Below are 16,850 nucleotides of genomic sequence, written 5' to 3' on the forward strand. Positions count from 1 at the left end.
TTCCACAACAAAACCCCAACCTACATAGCAACCAAGTTACAACCATACTTTCCCAGTTGCTCCCTCCATTCTGACTCTGAGAGACTCTGCATCCCCTTCAGGAAGATCTCTCAAACGAATCAGCAAGCAAACATTCATATAGCCACTTTATCCCTCGCCTGTGGAACCAACTGCCTACCCAGATCAGGTCACTGGACTTGCTAATGGCCTTTCGGAGAGCAACATAGAGTGGAAGAGCGTCACCAGTGGGGTGCCGCAGGGCTCAGTGCTTGGACCCGTGCTCTTCAACATCTTTATAAACGATCTGGACCTTGGTACGACAAGTGAAGTGATTAAATTTGCTGATGATACCAAGTTATTCAGAGTAGTGAAGACACAGGAGGATTGTGAAGATCTGCAAGGTGACATAATCAAGCTTGAGAAATGGGCATCGACATGGCAAATGAGGTTCAACGTGGATAAGTGTAAAGTGATACATGTCGGGAACAAAAATCTCATGCACGAATACAGGATAACCGGGGTGGTACTTTGAGAGACCTCCCAGGAAAGAGACTTGGGAGTTCTGATCGACAAGTTGATGAAGCCGTCTGCACAATGTGCTGCGGCGGCAAAAAGGGCGAACAGAATGCTAGGAATGATTAAGAAGAGGATCACGAACAGATCGGAGAGGGTCATCATGCCGCTGTACCGGGCCATGATACGCCCTCACCTGGAATACTGTGTCCAGCACTGGTCGCTGTACATGAATAAGGACAAGGTACTACTCGAAAGGGTCCAGAGAAGAGCGACTAAAATGGTTAAGGGGCTGGGGGAGTTGCCGTACAGTGAAAGATTGGAGAAACTGGGCTTCTTCCTTGAAAAGAGGGAACCTGATTGAAACGTTCAAAATACTGAAGGGAATACTTAGTAGAAAAAGACAGACTGTTCACCCTCTCCAAGGTAGGGAGAAAGAGAGGGCACTCTCTAAAGTTGAAAGGGGATAGATTCCGTACAAATGTAAGGAAATTCTTCTTCACCCAGAGAGTGGCTGAAAGCTGGAATGCTCTTCCGGAGTCTGTTATAGGGGAAAACACCCTCCAGGGTTTCAAGACAAAGTTGGACAAGTTCCTGCTAAACTGGAACGTACGCAGGTGAGGCTGGACTCATTTAGAGCAGTAGTCTTTGACCTGAGGGCCGCCGCGTGAGCGGACTGCTGGGCAGGATGGACCACTGGTCTGACCCAGCAGAGGCTTTTCTTATGTTTTTCTTTTTTGCCAGTTACTGAATGAAGTTAAGTTTATTTTCAAGTTTCAAGTTTATTTTGAACTTATTGAATCGCTTAATTTAATTTGCTAAGCGATTTACAGATAAAAAAATAGATATATCAGATTAATTATAAAAGGATGCATAAGTTTGACACATTATCATACAAAATAATAAATAAAGTCATACAAACTAACAGATACACAGGGAAAGAAAGGTTAGAACTACAATCGTATATATAAAAGAAAACATAAATGGTAAAAACAACAGGTAGGGGAGATAACGGGGAAATAAAAAGATAAAAAAGGAAAAATTTGATAATAATCCTTAATTAAGCTTATAAATTAAATGCATCTTTTAAAAGGAAACTCTTTAAACTGCTTTTAAACTGTTTCAGATCATTTTCTTCTCTAAGATACTGGGGCAAGCTGTTCCATAATTGTGGGGCTATTACAGAAAAAATATCAGGGCGACGAGTTCCAATGACTTTTAGTGATGGAACTGTTAGGAGTTTTTGATTGGTGGATCTTAAAGAACGTGACGTACTATGTGGAATAAGTAATCTATTAATAAATTGGGGTTCATTTGTAGTCAATGTTTTAAAAACTAAAAGTAAGATTTTAAAAGTAATACGACGGGCAATAAGAAACTGACCCCTTCGAAAGTTACATTCTTTAACCTCTTGTCCCTATATAGTTAGGAAACTATCCCCTTGTATGCTTCTATCAGTATCCTCTCATCCTTTTTTAGGCTTTTGTCCTTTGTAGTCCCTGTCTTTAGCATCATGTCCTCTCTCTATGCTGTGAATGTCCTTTTGTAACCCGTTCTGAGCTGTTGGGAGGATGGGATAGAAATATAAATAAATGAATACATTCCTGCTAGTGGAGGATGCTGTTTCACCATCACATTTTCAATAGGGAGACAGACAAGTTTTGTAGGACTCCAGGGACCCTGCCTATCCCTAGTGATTGAAAACACAATATTGAAGCACCATCCCCCACTAGTAGCAATGCAGTTGGAGGACTACTACTCAGAACAGTGGTGTTGGCTCCTCCCCCCACAATCAGCTTAAAACAGCATCCTTACTAGAGAATGACACAGTGATAAAATTCATCACCGTTCCCGTCCCCGTGGGAAACCATCTTCATGTCATTCTTTAAGGAGAGAGGAAAGAATCAGAGTATAATTGGGCACAACCACTGACCCGCAAGCTTTGCTTTGAAGAATGCTGGTGTAGAAGGACCGAGGTTGAAATAGACACTAGAAAATGACATGGAATTATTTTCCGCAGTTATCCGCGGGGATGGGGACGGTGATGAATTTTGTCACCGTGTCATTCTCTAATCCTTACTTAGTTGTGTTGTTCCTTTTTATCTAATCAAAGCAGCATTAAACTTTTTTCCCTGTTTTTGTGATATATGTGTGTTAATCTATAAAACTCAGGTCATTTAATTTGCTTAATTCAGCACTGCCACTGATAATCCTTAATTTCTCAACCCATGGAGGCAGCATTCACAACTGTCCCGTGGTGGAGTGGTAAGGCAGATAAGGAAACTGCAACACCCATAGGCCAAGTTCAGCATGCATACACAGTAATCCCTAGAACAGGGGTGAGCAACCTTCATACAAAGACGGCTGCATTTATGTCAGTACTATCGTGGGCAAGCAGCATTATTACATAATAAACCTGTGATAAGTAAGTAAAAAAGGAGGATGGATTGAGATAGCCAGGTTTTTCTTCCATTGAAAGCAATGCTAGTAAAACCAGGATGTTTCACTCCATCCTTTTTCTGGAACCATATGGTAACCCTACTCTGAAAAAATATTTGCAAAATACAGTATTTTATTTGTTTATTGGGATTTATTAACTGCCTTTATGAAGAGATTAAAATCCCCAGAACTCTGGTTAATTATTTTTTCTGTGTATACTTTCCATCTCTCACAGGCCACATAAAATTCAATGGTGGGTTGTATTCAGCCTGTGGGCTGCAGGTTGCCCACCTCTGGTCTAGAATGTGACTATATCTGAAGACTCATGGTGCTGTAACCTCATAAGAGGTAGGTCTAATTAGACTGGAAGCCTCAAAACAGCAGGAAGAAGCTACCAGCTAAAAATGATTGATACATTAAAAACTTAAGTCCTAGTTAAAATTATATAGAAGAAAAAAAAAACCCACATCAGCAGGATCCTTTTATTTTTCCAAGAAAGTTACTTTTCTCCGTTTATACAAAAGCTGATGGCATCCAGGAAGTTACTTTGTCCAGGAGCTATTTAGAACTGCTGCAGGTTTTGGGAACATTTTGTGTGGAGATAAGGTAGCTTCAAACAATCAGTTTGGAAAACGAGCTGGTAGTTTTTCAGAACACCCCTGCCTCACCACACAATCTCCTGATGGTGGTGGGGGAAGGGGAGAGAATGTTAAATCCTGGCTGCTGGGTCTGGGAACAGCTCTTGCAACTAACTGATTGTCAAAGGTTAGGTTAGGTTGGTCAAAGGATTTGTTGGTGCTGCCTCCGGTGCTTCAAAATCTCTGTTGATGTGAATATAAAGTCTTTGTCACAGATGCCACAATAATAAGGCCTTTGCAATGACAATACGGAAGCACTTCTGGTCGTCTGCTCTGCAGGATCTGTCAATAAAGAAGCCAAAACAATGATTTTTAACACTGGTATCAAGACTCATAAAATTGCATGTCTGCCCCTTTCTGATTTCTCCCATTTCGAATACATCATACTGAATGTTTTCAGATCTTTAAACAAAATGTAGTATTAGACAAAGGAAAGCTGAGCAAAAACACAACACTATTTTTACATTATTAAATTATTTAAGGGACAAAGTTATCCAATACTTGTTGTACCACCTTTAGCAGCAATAATTGCAAACAAATGCTTCCTATAATTTAGGGATCTCAAAGTCCCTCCTTGAGGGCCGCAATCCAGTCGGGTTTTCAGGATTTCCCCAATGAATATGCATTGAAAGCAATGCATGCACATAGATCTCATGCATATTCATTGGGGAAATCTTAGATTGCGGCTAGAGAATGACACGGTGACGGTTTACCCGCGGCCACCGCATTTAAGCCGCGGGTCACCGCCGAAAACGGGGAAGAAAACTAGCAGTCGCTGCGGTGACGGGGACAAGGCCATTCACCGACCGCGGAAACGGTGAACAGGTTTGTCCCCGCGGGCCAATGTACCCCCTTCTAGGAACCGCTATTTACCTGTGTTTCACCGTGCTCCTCATTTGTCAGATCAACCCTTCCTGCCAATCGCAGCAGAAGGGTACCCAACCCCTCCTGCCGGTCCTCCCAATGGCCTCCCCTAAGATCGCCGGCAGGAGGGTACCCAACCCCTCCTGCTGGACCCCCCCCCAACGAACCCTCCCACCCCGGAACCCCCTTAGTCTTACTTTCCAAGTTGGACCGGACAGCTCCTCGCTCGTCTGGCCAGCAGGCCTGCCTCCGTCCAAATGAGGCGGGCCCGCCCCTCCCCTCCCCTCCCCTGCCTCCCAATGGCCTCCCCTAAGATCGCCGGCAGGAGGGTACCCAACCCCTCCTGCTGGACCCCCCCCAACGAACCCTCCCACCCCGGAACCCCCTTAGTCTTACTTTCCAAGTTGGACCGGACAGCTCCTCGCTCGTCTGGCCAGCAGGCCTGCCTCCGTCCAAATGAGGCGGGCCCGCCCCTCCCCTCCCCTGCCTAACCCACAGGATCCTAGGGCCTGATTGGCCCAAGCACCTAAGGCCCCTCCTATAGCGGGAGTGGCTTTAGGTGCCTAGACCAATCAGGCCCTAGGATCCTGTGGGTTGGGCAGGGTAGGGGCGGGCCCGCCTCATTTGGACGGAGGCAAGCCTGCTGGCCATACGTGTGAGGAGCCGTCCGGTCCAACTTGGAAAGTAAGACTAAGGGGGTTCCGGGGTGGGAGGGTTCGTTGGGGGGGGGTCCAGCAGGAGGGGTTGGGTACCCTCCTGCCGGCGATCTTAGGGGAGGCCATTGGGAGGACCGGCAGGAGGGGTTGGGTACCCTTCTGCTGCGATTGTCGGGAGGGCCGTTGGGGGGGTCTACAGGAGGGGTTGGGTGCCCTCCTGCCGTGATCGCTGGGGGGAGGGGAGACTTGCAGCCGTAGCCGCGGTCACTATGCTAATCACGGCAGCATTTAAAGTACATGTCGTGTTTGTTTTTGCATTGCTAGCCCCAGGGGTGGTGGAAGATTAGTGATTGAAAAACTGTATGAAAAATAACTATTTTAAATTTAGTGATCAAAATGTGTCAGTTTTGAGAATTTTTATTAATTAATTTTTTCTCTGCGTGTTTTGTTTTTGTATAGTTATTAACTAATATTTAACTAAGTTTTAAAGTTTTAAAGAATGTTTCCTTTATACGTAAATAAAGAAAAGTGAATGGGATTGCAGTGGCGGTGACGGGGCGGTGAATGGGGTGGCAGTGGCGGTGACGGGGCGGTGAAGAGGATGGTGAGACGGGGACGGGGCGGTGACGGGGATGGTGAGACGGGGACGGGGCGGTGACGGGGATGGTGAGACGGGGACGGGGCGGTGACGGGGACCAATTTTTTCACCGTGTCATTCTCTAATTGCGGCCCTAAAGGAAGGACTTTGAGATCCCTGCTATAATTTGATATCAGTCTTTTTCATCAACATTGAGGAATCTTCGCCCACTCTTCTTTGCAGAACTGCTTAAATTCAGACACATTTGTAGATTTTCAATCATGAACAGCTCATTTCAGATCCTGCCACAGCATCTTTAATGGGTTCAAGTCAGGACTGTCTTCTAGGCCAATTCAAAACTTTAATGTTGTTTTGCTTCAACCATTCAGATATAGATTTGCTTTTGTGTTTTGGATCATTGCCTTGTTGCACAACCCAATTGCACTTCAACTTCAGCTCAGACAAATAACCAGACACATCTTAAGAATTTTCTGGTACAGTGAAGAATTCATGGTTCCTTTAATAACGTCAAGTTTTCCAGGTCATGAGGTTGCAAAGCATCTCTACACCGTTACACTATCATTACCTTGTTGGGCTTTTTTAAATTTATGTTATATTTAAAGTATCATAAAGCAATACAACTGTTGAAAAAGATAAACAACCAAAAACCATCTTTGCAGGTGTACAGGTTTCTGCAATGCACCCGCCCACTATAATTTACACACACATAACCGTTAAACCCCAGCTCCCTACAAACTCCACCCCTCCTTGTCCCTTCCAATTCACTGAACCTCCATACAAGAGTCCTTAGGCATCATAATATATCAGTCTTCAAGGGTGATTTTGTGAACAGCTTTGAAAGAGCTACCATCTGCACTCAAACAGTCCCATGTGACGGCGTTGGAAGGCCGCTAATTTATACATCTCATATCAACTGTCCAACTTGGCCACAACCAACTTCCAGTTGGAAGTTGTTGTCTCCATCTAGATGCTAATACTATACAGGGTGCAGTTAAACCCAGCTGACAAAGTCTGTCCCCCAGTTCATCAAGGCCCCCTACAAGTTGATTAAATAGTGCCATGTCCACAAAGGAGTCCAATATTTGGAACACCACACAAAATACTCTATCCCAGAACCCACAAGTTATCCTTCAATCCCACTACATATGAAGGTATGTTCCCCTTTCCCCACTATATCCAGTTGCAATGGGGAGCAGACTCTTATCAAATCGCCTCCCAGCTTGCACTCTCCAGCTGATGCCCTTGGACTATTCAAATGATTATAGATTTGGAAGGTTGCCCCTTTTTACACTGTAGGACCCAACAGTTTTTCAAAAGCAGTATTCCCCCTGGTCACCTCCCCCAACAACCAGAAGCTTTTAATATAGTGCTTGACCGGAAAAAAAACAAACCAAAACTGTTGTAACTTCACTGAAAATGTCCAGTTAGCTCTTTTGTAATCCACCTTGAACTGCAAGGTATAGGCGGAATAGAAGTCCCTAATGTAATGTAATGTAATGTAATTGACCTGCAAATAAGGAAATTGATCCCATCACAACATGGCCACACACACACCAGTATCCTCTGTTCCCGTTTATTGAACACCTCTTAATGGTCAATCTCAGGAATAAACATTGGGGGGTGGTAAACTAGTATTATCCCAGGACAAGCAGGCAGCCTATTCTCACAAATGGATGACATCATCGACGGAGCCCGGATGCGAAGCCTCACAAGCAGACTTGCTTCTAGAAACTAGAAGTTTCGAGTCGACCACACCGCGCATGCATGAGTGCCTTCCTGCCCAGAGTAGGGCGCATCTCCTCAGTTCTCAGTTTTCTGCGGAGCCGAGAAGTCCGTCTTTGACTCTCTGAGTTTAACTTCGTTACTTTGTGCCTTCTCTGAACCGCGGTTTGTATTTTTTTCTTCACGAATCGCTGTTCTTGTTTTATTTATTTTATTTCTAGTTTTAAAAAAATAAATAAATTTCAATCTTCCGTCCGTCTGCCGGAGCAGGCCGCTCAGCCGCAGCCCAAGGGCTTCGATCTTGCGGCGACTATTTTTCCTTCTATGTCCCGGCTTGTCACGGGCTTCTAGAAGTGTAGCCAGTGCCAGCGTGCGATTTCCCTTATGGACCCACACCATCGGTGCCTCAAGTGCATTGGGCCGGAACATCACCCGAAGTCGTGCGAGCGCTGTGCTACTCTTCAACCTTGAGCCCTTAAACGTTATCATCTTTTGGTGGAGAAGCTGTTCAGGATGGATTCTTCCTCCAATTCTTCGACACTGAAGGCGCCCTCGGCCTCACCTTCAACCGAGACTCCTCCTGCTTCTACTGCTTCCACCTCGACCCTCATCAGACCTTCGTCGTTTGCAGCGGCTCTCTCTTCGACGACACCTGCTGTATCTTCCCTTGTTTCCTCAGGTCAGATAGCTCAGCAGAAAGTTCCAGCGGTGATGCTTAAAATGCCTAAGACTTCTAAGTCAAAGCACATTTATACTGCCTCGGTGGAACCTCCAGCCAAAGCAGGTGGTCCAGTTTCAGACGCGAATCCATCCTTGCCGGCTTCTTTCCAGACCATGTTGGAGAAGCAATTCATTCAGTTCCTTACTAATATGGGACCAAAGCTTCTTCCTCTCATCCAGCCTGGGCATTCAGCAAACTCCCGCGAGGTTGAGCCGCTTCCATTGCCTCAGTCTGAGCTTACACACTCTTTGCAGGGAGCAGAGTCTCTGCGAGTGTCTGGTCTGGCATCCAAGCATGTGAAGCAAGGAGCAGAATCTTTGCAAGTGCCTCGGCAGGAATCCTCACACTATACAAGGAGCAGAGTCTTTGGGAGTGCATCGAGGTTCCTCCATCAAACCTCTGGAGCTTCGCTCTACAGCCTCCAGTCCTATCAATTCTTTGGTGGCATCGGCTGCTTCGGTCTCCGAGGCGAAGTCTCCTCGCTCTTCGAGATCTGCTTCCAAGCATCGTTCTCACCGACGATCGAGGCCTACATCGAGGCATACTTCCAGGCATAGTTCTTCTTCTAAAGAATGTCCCTCTTCAACTAAGCCTCCTTACAATCGCCCTCCTCTTAAAAAACAGCAGCCTCAGAAGCAACAAAAACCTCAACCTTCTGCTGCACCTAAGGCTACTTAGCCTTTTTGACTGTTTAAAACAGAGCATAACCTCCACCGTTCTGACTCTGCCTTCTTTTCCCCTTATCCGAGGTCGTCTCCATCTTTTTTACCATCGATGGAGGTCAATTACATCCAAGCTCGGTACTAACCATCATCAGGGAAGGATACTCATTTCACTCAGGTTCCACCAGAGCTTCCTCCAAGAGAGTATCCTTCCCAGACCGCCCTTCTTCTTCAGGAAGCTGAAGCTCTGCTTCATCTCCATGCCATCGAACCAGTTCCTCTGGACCAGTAGAACAGGGGGGTTTTACTCCCATTACTTCCTTGTTCCGAAGAAGACAGGCGATCTATGGCCCATTCTGGATCTCAGGGCTCTCAACAAATTTCGAATGTTGTCCCTGGCATCTCTTTATCCCCTTCTAAAGCAGAACGACTGGTTATGCTCTCTGGATCTCAAGGAGGCCTATACTCGCATTCCCATTCATCCGGCCTCCCATCAATACCTCAGATTTTGGGTGAGGAATCTGCATTATCAATACAGAGTGCTGCCCTTCGGCCTGGCTTCCTCTCCCAGAGTATTCACCAAGTGCCTGATTGTGGTTGTGGTAGCAGCAGCTCTAAGGAACCATGGTCTTCAGATGTTTCCCTACCTCGATGAATGGCTCATCAAAGATTCAACATCCCAGGGGGTTATTGTAGCGACCCAACGGACTGCCTGGTTCCTACAAAGTTTGGGATTCGAAATCAACTTTCCCAAATCCCATCTTCAGCCCTCACAGAATCTACAATTCATCGGAGCTGTTCTGGATACTCAGAGCATTCCTTCCACAACAATGTCTGGAAGGTCTTCTTCAACTCTGTCACACAGTGTCTTCCCGCTCTTCCATCTCAGCGAGACACATGATGGTACTTCTGGGTCACATGGCCTCCACAGTACACGTGACTCCTATTGCCAGACTTCAACTCAGAATTCCTCAGTGGACCCTGGCATCTCAATGGACGAAGGTTTGCAACCCTCTTTCTCGACACATAACAGTCACTCCTTCACTGAAGCAGTCTCTCCGTTGGTGGATGCTCGCTTCCAATCTCTCCAGAGGCTTGCTTTTTCAAACGCCTCCCCATCAGAAGGTCCTCACAACAGATTCTTCGACCTACGCTTGGGGCGCTCATCTCGATGGTCTCTGTACCCAAGGCCACTGGACCAGTACGGATCATCGGTTTCATATCAATCTATTGGAACTCAGAGCGATCCTCAAAGCTCTCAACGCTTTCCAACATCTTCTTCACGACCAGGTAGTCCTCATTCGGACAGTATTATATCAACAAACAGGGAGGGACAGGATCTGCCTCCCTTTGTCAAGAAGCTCTGAAGGTTTGGGACTGGGTAATCTGCCACAACACCTTCCTCAAAGCTGTCTATATCCAAGGGGAACAATTGCTTGGCGGACAACTTGAGTCGTCTTCCGCAACCTCACAAATGGACACTCCATTCCTCCCCTCTTCATCACATTTTTTCACAGTGGGAACACCTCAGATAGACCTCTTTGCAGCTCCCCACAACTACAAACTGCCTCAGTTCTGCTCCAGGATATACTCTCCTCATCGCCTCGAAGCAGATGCTTTTTTTCTGGAATGGACGAATCTCTTCTATGCATTCCCTCCATTCCCTCTCATTCTCAAGAATCTGGTCAAGTTAAATAACTATCATGCCACCATGATTCTGATTGCTCCTCGGTGGCCGAGATAACCTTGGTACTCCCTTCTACTTCAACTCAGCAGCAGGGAGCCATACCTTCTACCAGTTTTTCCATCTCTGCTTACACAGAGTCAGGGATCTCTGCTTCATCCCAACCTGCAATCTCTACACCCGACAGCTTGGTACCTCTCAACATGACTCCTCTGCAGTTTTCTCAACCTGTCAGAGACATTTTAGAGGCTTCTAGGAAACCTACCACTAGACAATGCTATCATCAAAAATGGACTAGATTTTCTACATGGTGTTTTTCTCATGATAAGGAGCCCCAACATTCCTCCTTATCTTCTGTTTTGGATTACCTTTTGCACTTATCGACTTCTGGCCTAAAGTCTACATCGATCCGAGTCCATCTCAGTGCAATTGCTGCATTCCATCAGCCTATCGAAGGGAAACCTCTCTCTGCTCATCCGGTGGTTTCCAGATTCTTGAAAGGACTTTTCAATGTCAAGCCTCCTCTCAAACCGCCTCTTATGATTTGGGACCTCAATGTTGTCCTTGCTCAACTGATGAAGCCTCCATTTGAACCAATTGACAAGGCTCATCTGAAGTATCTCACTTGGAAAGTAGTATTTCTCATCGCCCTCACTTCTGCTCAACGAGTCAGTAAGCTGCAAGCTTTAGTTGCTGATCCACCTTTCACGGTGTTTCATCATGACAAGGTAGTCCTCCGTACTCATCCAAAATTCCTTCCTAAAGTGGTATCGGAATTTCATCTCAATCAATCTATTGTTCTTCCAGTGTTCTTTCCGAAGCCTAATTCTTATCCTGGAGAAGTAGCTCTTCATACTCTGGACTGTAAACGTGCTTTGGCCTTCTATTTGGAACGCACCAAACCACACAGAACTGCTCCTCAACTTTTTGTCTCCTTTGATCCAAACAAGTTGGGGCATCCTATCTCTAAGCATACCATGTCCATTTGGATGGCTGCTTGTATCTCATTCTGCTATGCCCAGGCTAGATTGCACCTCCACAGTAGAGTCACAGCCCATAAAGTCAGAGCAATGGCAGCTTCCGTAGCTTTCCTCAGATCTACTCCCATTGAGGAAATTTGCAAAGCTGCTACTTGGTCCTCGGTTCATACTTTCACATCTCACTATTGTCTGGATACTTTTTCCAGACGGGATGGACAGTTTGGCCAAACAGTATTACAAAATTTATTCTCCTAAATTGCCAACACTCCCACCATCCTATTCTGGTTAGCTTGGAGGTCACCCATATGTGAGATTAGGCTGCCTGCTTGTCCTGGGATAAAGCAGTTACTTACCATAACAGGTGTTATCCAGAGACAGCAGGCAGCTATTCTCACAACCCACCCACTTCCCCTGGTTGGCTTCTCTGCTAGCTATCTGAACTGAGGAGACGCGCCCTACACTGGGCGGGAAGACACTCGCGCATGTGCGGTGCTGTCGACTCGAAACTTCTAGTGTCTATAAGCATGTCTGCTTGCGAGGTTTCGCATCTGGGCTTCGTCGATGACGTCACCCATATGTGAAAATAGCTGCCTGCTGTCCCTGGATAATACCTGTTACGGTAAGTAACTGTGCTGTATCTGCATCTCTCAAGAAACCATGCTATTATATGATTCCATACTTCATGTTTAGACTAAGACAGACGTCCCCACCCCCTCCCCTCTTCCCAGAGAGCTAAGGCAAATGCATCAGGGGGGACACTGAACACCTCCTGTTCAAGATCCACCCATTGTTTACACTCCTGAGTCTGCCATTCCAACAGTGCAAGTAAATGTGCATTACTGTTACACTGCATCCAACTACATGTTACATGTTTATCTTCTTAGTCAGACTGGATAGATCATACAAGCCTTTATCTGCCGTCATCTACTATATATCTCATGCACATTCAGGCCCGGATTCTGTATGGGGGGTGTTAGCTTGGGGGATTCTGGAGTGGGGGCGACCTTCCGGCAGGAGGGGTTGAGCACCCTCCTACCGGCGATCAGGAATGTCGGGGGGGGGGAGGGGGATGGCGTTCCGGCAGGAGGGGTTGGGCATCCTCCTGCGGGCGACCGAACAGGCGGCCACTATTCTTATCGCGGCAGGGAGATCCCTTGCAACGATAAGTATAGTGGCCGCGTCTACTTACAATGTAGGCCAGCATTTTGCTGGCCTACACTGTAAGCGTCTCTTCCTCTACTAGGGAGACGTGTAGGGCCGCCTAGGTTCGCCTAAGGCCCTTAGGTGAGTTTAGGCGGTCTTGCGGGCCTCCCTAGGCTCCCGGAGGCGCCTTCAATATAGGCGGCCTGCCTGGGGAGCATTTTTTTTAAAAAAAACATGCATCCTGATTGGCTGATTAGACAGCTGTAGGACACCTACAGCTGCCTAAAATCGCGACGCACTTTGCAGAATCAGGGCCTCAGTGTGAGTATTCTGAAAAGCTGACTGGCTGGGCATGCCCCTAAGGACTTGGTTGAGAAGCAGTTGTAAAGGACTGCAAATAGAGACAAACTTCCACAAGAAAAAAAACCTCCAAAAAACATTCCCTCAGCAAAATGCATTTTAAATACCGTAGAAAAAGCATCCATTGCACCTCACCAAGCAGGCATGACGGTAAACTTGACAACCATATGCATATTGTCCCTGTCTTTGGGCCCGTGCAAATTTGAGAGGAAGAATTAGAAGGCCTTGAGCATGCGCAGATGCATGCTCAAGGCCCAGCAGAGGCAGGAAGTTCTTCAAGCGTCACCAGCACATCCTGTGGGCTGCGTGCCGGTGCCAAATGGCAGGGGTAAGTTTCAAGTTGTTTGGGGGGGTGCCGGTTCGAGCTGGGGGGGGAGTGATGCCGGTTCTCGGGGGGTGCTCGCAAATCGAGTCAACACTCGGTTTGCGAGACAAGTTTTGCAAGAATGTTTTGCTCGTCTTGCAAAACACTCGCAAACCAGGTTACTCGCAAACCGAGGTTTGACTGTATATGTTTATTGGCAAAACAGAACGCAGTACCATAAGAGCTAGGCCATTTGGTCTTAAACTACCATCATGTTTCTTTGTTTCTATGAACATAAGCACCTATGTTGCCTTTACAAAATATCCATCCAGCGGCACCAAAGTCTGCAGTGACCTGTTCCTGGCCAGATTTAAGGGCCTTCATTTGAACTTTATTCTTCTTGATCTGTCTGCTGCCTTTGATATTGTTGATCACTGCTTATTCCTTGATATGTTGTTCTCACTTGGATTCCGTAAATCTGTCCTCTCCTAGTTTGCCTCCTACCTCTCCCGTAGTATGTGTACTGTATGTGCTAGTGGATCCTTTTCTGTTGCTATCCTGCTAGCAGTTGGCAAACCCCAGGGTTCTGTCTTAGGACCTCTTCTTTTCTCTCTCTACATCTCTTCCCTCGGTGCTCTGATTTCTTCCCATGCTTTTCAGTATCACCTATATGCTGATTCCCAGATCTGCCTCTCTTATGCCTAAAATTTCACCTAAAGTCCATGAAAAAGTATCAACCTATTTGGCTGACATTGCTGGCTGGATGTCTCACCGCCATCAGAAACTAAACAGATCTAAGACTGAGCTGCTCCTCACCCTCCATCTCTGTAAATCAGGAGTACCCACACTTTTTGGGCTTGCGAATTACTTTTAAAATGACCAAGTCAAAATGATCTACCAACAATAAAATTTAAAAAAAACACAAAACACACTGTACGCAGAGAAAATGTTAATTATCATTTATATTCCTGGGTTTTTTCAAAGAGGTCAAGGCAGATGACTCTATGCACTGTCACCTCAGTAACAACCATACAAAAATAGACAAATATACCCCCTCCCTTTTTACTAAACCGCGATAGCAGTTTTTAGCGCTGGGAGCTGCGCTAAATGCCCCACACTGCTCTCAACCCTCATAGATTCCCTGCGCTAAAAACCGCTATTGCGGTTTAGTAAAAGGGGGCCATAGTGCAAAATATAGACAGCAGATATAAATTCTCAAAATGGACACATTTTGATCACTAAATTGAAAATAAAATTATTTTTCCTACCTTTGTTGTTTGGTGATTTCATGAGTCCTGGTTGCACTTTTCTTCTTCTGACTGTGCATCCAATATTTCTTCCCTTCTTTCAGCCTGTATGCTTCCTCTCCTCCGACCTCATTCCCTCCCCCAACTTTTTCTTCCTCTCTCCCTGCCCTTTCTTTCTCCCACCTTCCCTTTCTTTCTTTCTCTCTTCATGCCTCCTTTCCTTCCTACTCAACCCCAAGGCCTGGCATCTCTCTTTTCCTTCTCTTCTATCTCTTCCTCCCCTGCCATGCTCTGGCATCTTTTCTTCTTCCTTTCTCTCTGGTCTGGCATCTGTCTCCTTAATTTCCCTTCCCTCCCCCCATGCCCTGGCATCTTTCTGCTCTCCTTCTCTTCTATCTCTCCCTCCCTCCCTCCATTATCTGGCATTTTCTCTCCTTCCTTGCCCCTGGTCTGGTATCTGTCTCCTTCCCTTCTCTAGGAAGCCCGTGGCATTTACTGCACTTCTGCTGCCATCTCCGTATTTGGTAGCCAGGCTGGAGGTAAAGGGCGGCATCATCCCACACGTTACAAAGTCCAGTTTGGACCTCTCAGACTTGCTGGCTAGTGACCAAGGATAACTTGCCCTGCCTTCTGGAGAAGCCCCAGTGAAGGAACGGGACGCAGCCACTTGCCTTCTCTGGCTCTGGGGATGCTGGAGTGGGAGAGGGTGACAGAAAAGTTGGTGGGGAGAGCAGCACTCACCCATTTATGTTCGGTGGTGCTCTCCTCAGGGGCGGACACGAACGGAAACTTTCCACAGGGAGGGAAGGCGACGCTCAGAGCAGGGCTGCCACGTCCTGCCCCTGCTCCTTCGGCAGTCCAGAGACGTGCCGCTGTGGCCGCGTGGGACACGTCTGCAGCCAGCTACCAAGTGTCACGCCCCGAGGCCGAGCTTGCTAGGTGCGTCATTCCTGTTTCAGAGCACGCAGTGTTAGAGGAACTGAACCCAGGTCGGGAAGGGGGGGGGGCTCTAACACTGCGTGCGCCGGCTTCCGTTCTCTTCTGAAACAGGAATGACATAACTTCCTGTTTTGGAGAAGGGAAGCCAGAGCACGCAGTGTTAGAGCCCCGCAGCCTGAGCTCAGTTCGTTTGTGGGCAAGAAGGCAGTGAGGGAGTGGAAGGGAGGGAAGCTGTCTTCACCAGGCAATCGGGGAGAGGAAGGCTGATCGGCCGGTAGATTGTGAAGGCAATGCGAGTGTATCATGGAGCCCAGGATGGGCTCTGCGATCGACTCACTTTGCCTTGGCGATCTACCGGTCGATCGCGATCGACCTTTTGGGCACCCCTGCTGTAAGTAATATCCTCTGTTCACAACTTTGGAGTCGTCTTCAACTCTTACCTCTCATTTTCTACGCATATCCAACAGACAGCTAAAGCCTGATGCTTTATCTCTGCCAACATCACCAAAATTTGCCCCTTCCTCTCTGGGCACATTACCCCAGACCCTTGTCCACACTCTCGTAACTTCATGTATGTACTACTGCAATTTACTTCAAACAGATCACTCATTGAACCACCTCTTCTTCCCCTTGCAATCAGTGCAAAACTTAGCTGCAAGACTTATCTATATTCACCTTACCCCTTTCCTCAAATCACTTCACTGGTTCTCTATCCACCTCTACATACAGTTCAAACTCCTATTACTAACCTAAAGTGTGTTCAAGCTGCAGCCCCTCAGTATAACTCCTCTCTTATCTCTCCTTATATGCCTCCCTGAGAACTCAGATAAGCTGCTTTTATCTGTACCCTTCTCCTCCACTGCCAATTCCAAACTTCATTCTTTTCATCTAGCTGCCCTGCTGCCTGGAAAAATCTGCCTGAGTTTGTCATTCCTGTTCTGACCCCATGTTATGTGGGCATTTGCTCAGTTTCTTATATAAGAACTAGTTAAATGTTTGTAATAGATTTATAAGTAATGTGCTCTGTGGAATTAAATTCCCAGAGGGCTTTGCTTTCCATATTGCAGAGCACATGCCTAGATGAGAACCTGAGTGTAGTATTGTTATCTCACCAGGTTTTTTCACCCTTTAGTTCTAACAATCTAACACAGCTTAGATTTCTTTCTTTCTTTCTTTCTTTTTTTTTTTAATCCTTTATTTCTAAGTCTGGAGAACGGTGTCCTCTCCAGAAGGTGGACACTTCCAGCTTAACTCTGATATGCTGGTACAGTAAGAAGATATATACAGTCAAACCTTGGTTTGCGAGCATAATTTGTTCCAGATGCATGCTTGTAATCCAAAGCACGCGTATATCAAAGCGAATTTCCCCATAGAAAATAA

General features: G+C 46.5%; 1 protein-coding gene across 3 annotated transcripts in view; it reads right to left on the reverse strand.

The window, feature by feature from the left end:
• Positions 1-2,474: 2,474 nt before the first annotated feature.
• DHX34 (DExH-box helicase 34) overlaps positions 2,475-16,850 on the reverse strand; it is a 160,391-nt gene continuing 146,015 nt past the window's right edge. For 2 of the 3 annotated variants that reach the window (XM_033954496.1, XM_033954497.1), the window contains one exon: positions 2,475-3,872. In XM_033954496.1, coding sequence (XP_033810387.1) covers positions 3,733-3,872 — 140 coding nt within the window. In that variant the 3' untranslated portion in view covers positions 2,475-3,732. The remainder of the gene's footprint in view (positions 3,873-16,850) is intronic. The other variant, XM_033954498.1, reaches the window with a different exon arrangement.

This window comes from Geotrypetes seraphini, chromosome 8 (genome assembly GCF_902459505.1).
Source record: "Geotrypetes seraphini chromosome 8, aGeoSer1.1, whole genome shotgun sequence".
In the NCBI taxonomy this organism is placed as follows: Eukaryota; Metazoa; Chordata; class Amphibia; order Gymnophiona; family Dermophiidae; genus Geotrypetes; species Geotrypetes seraphini.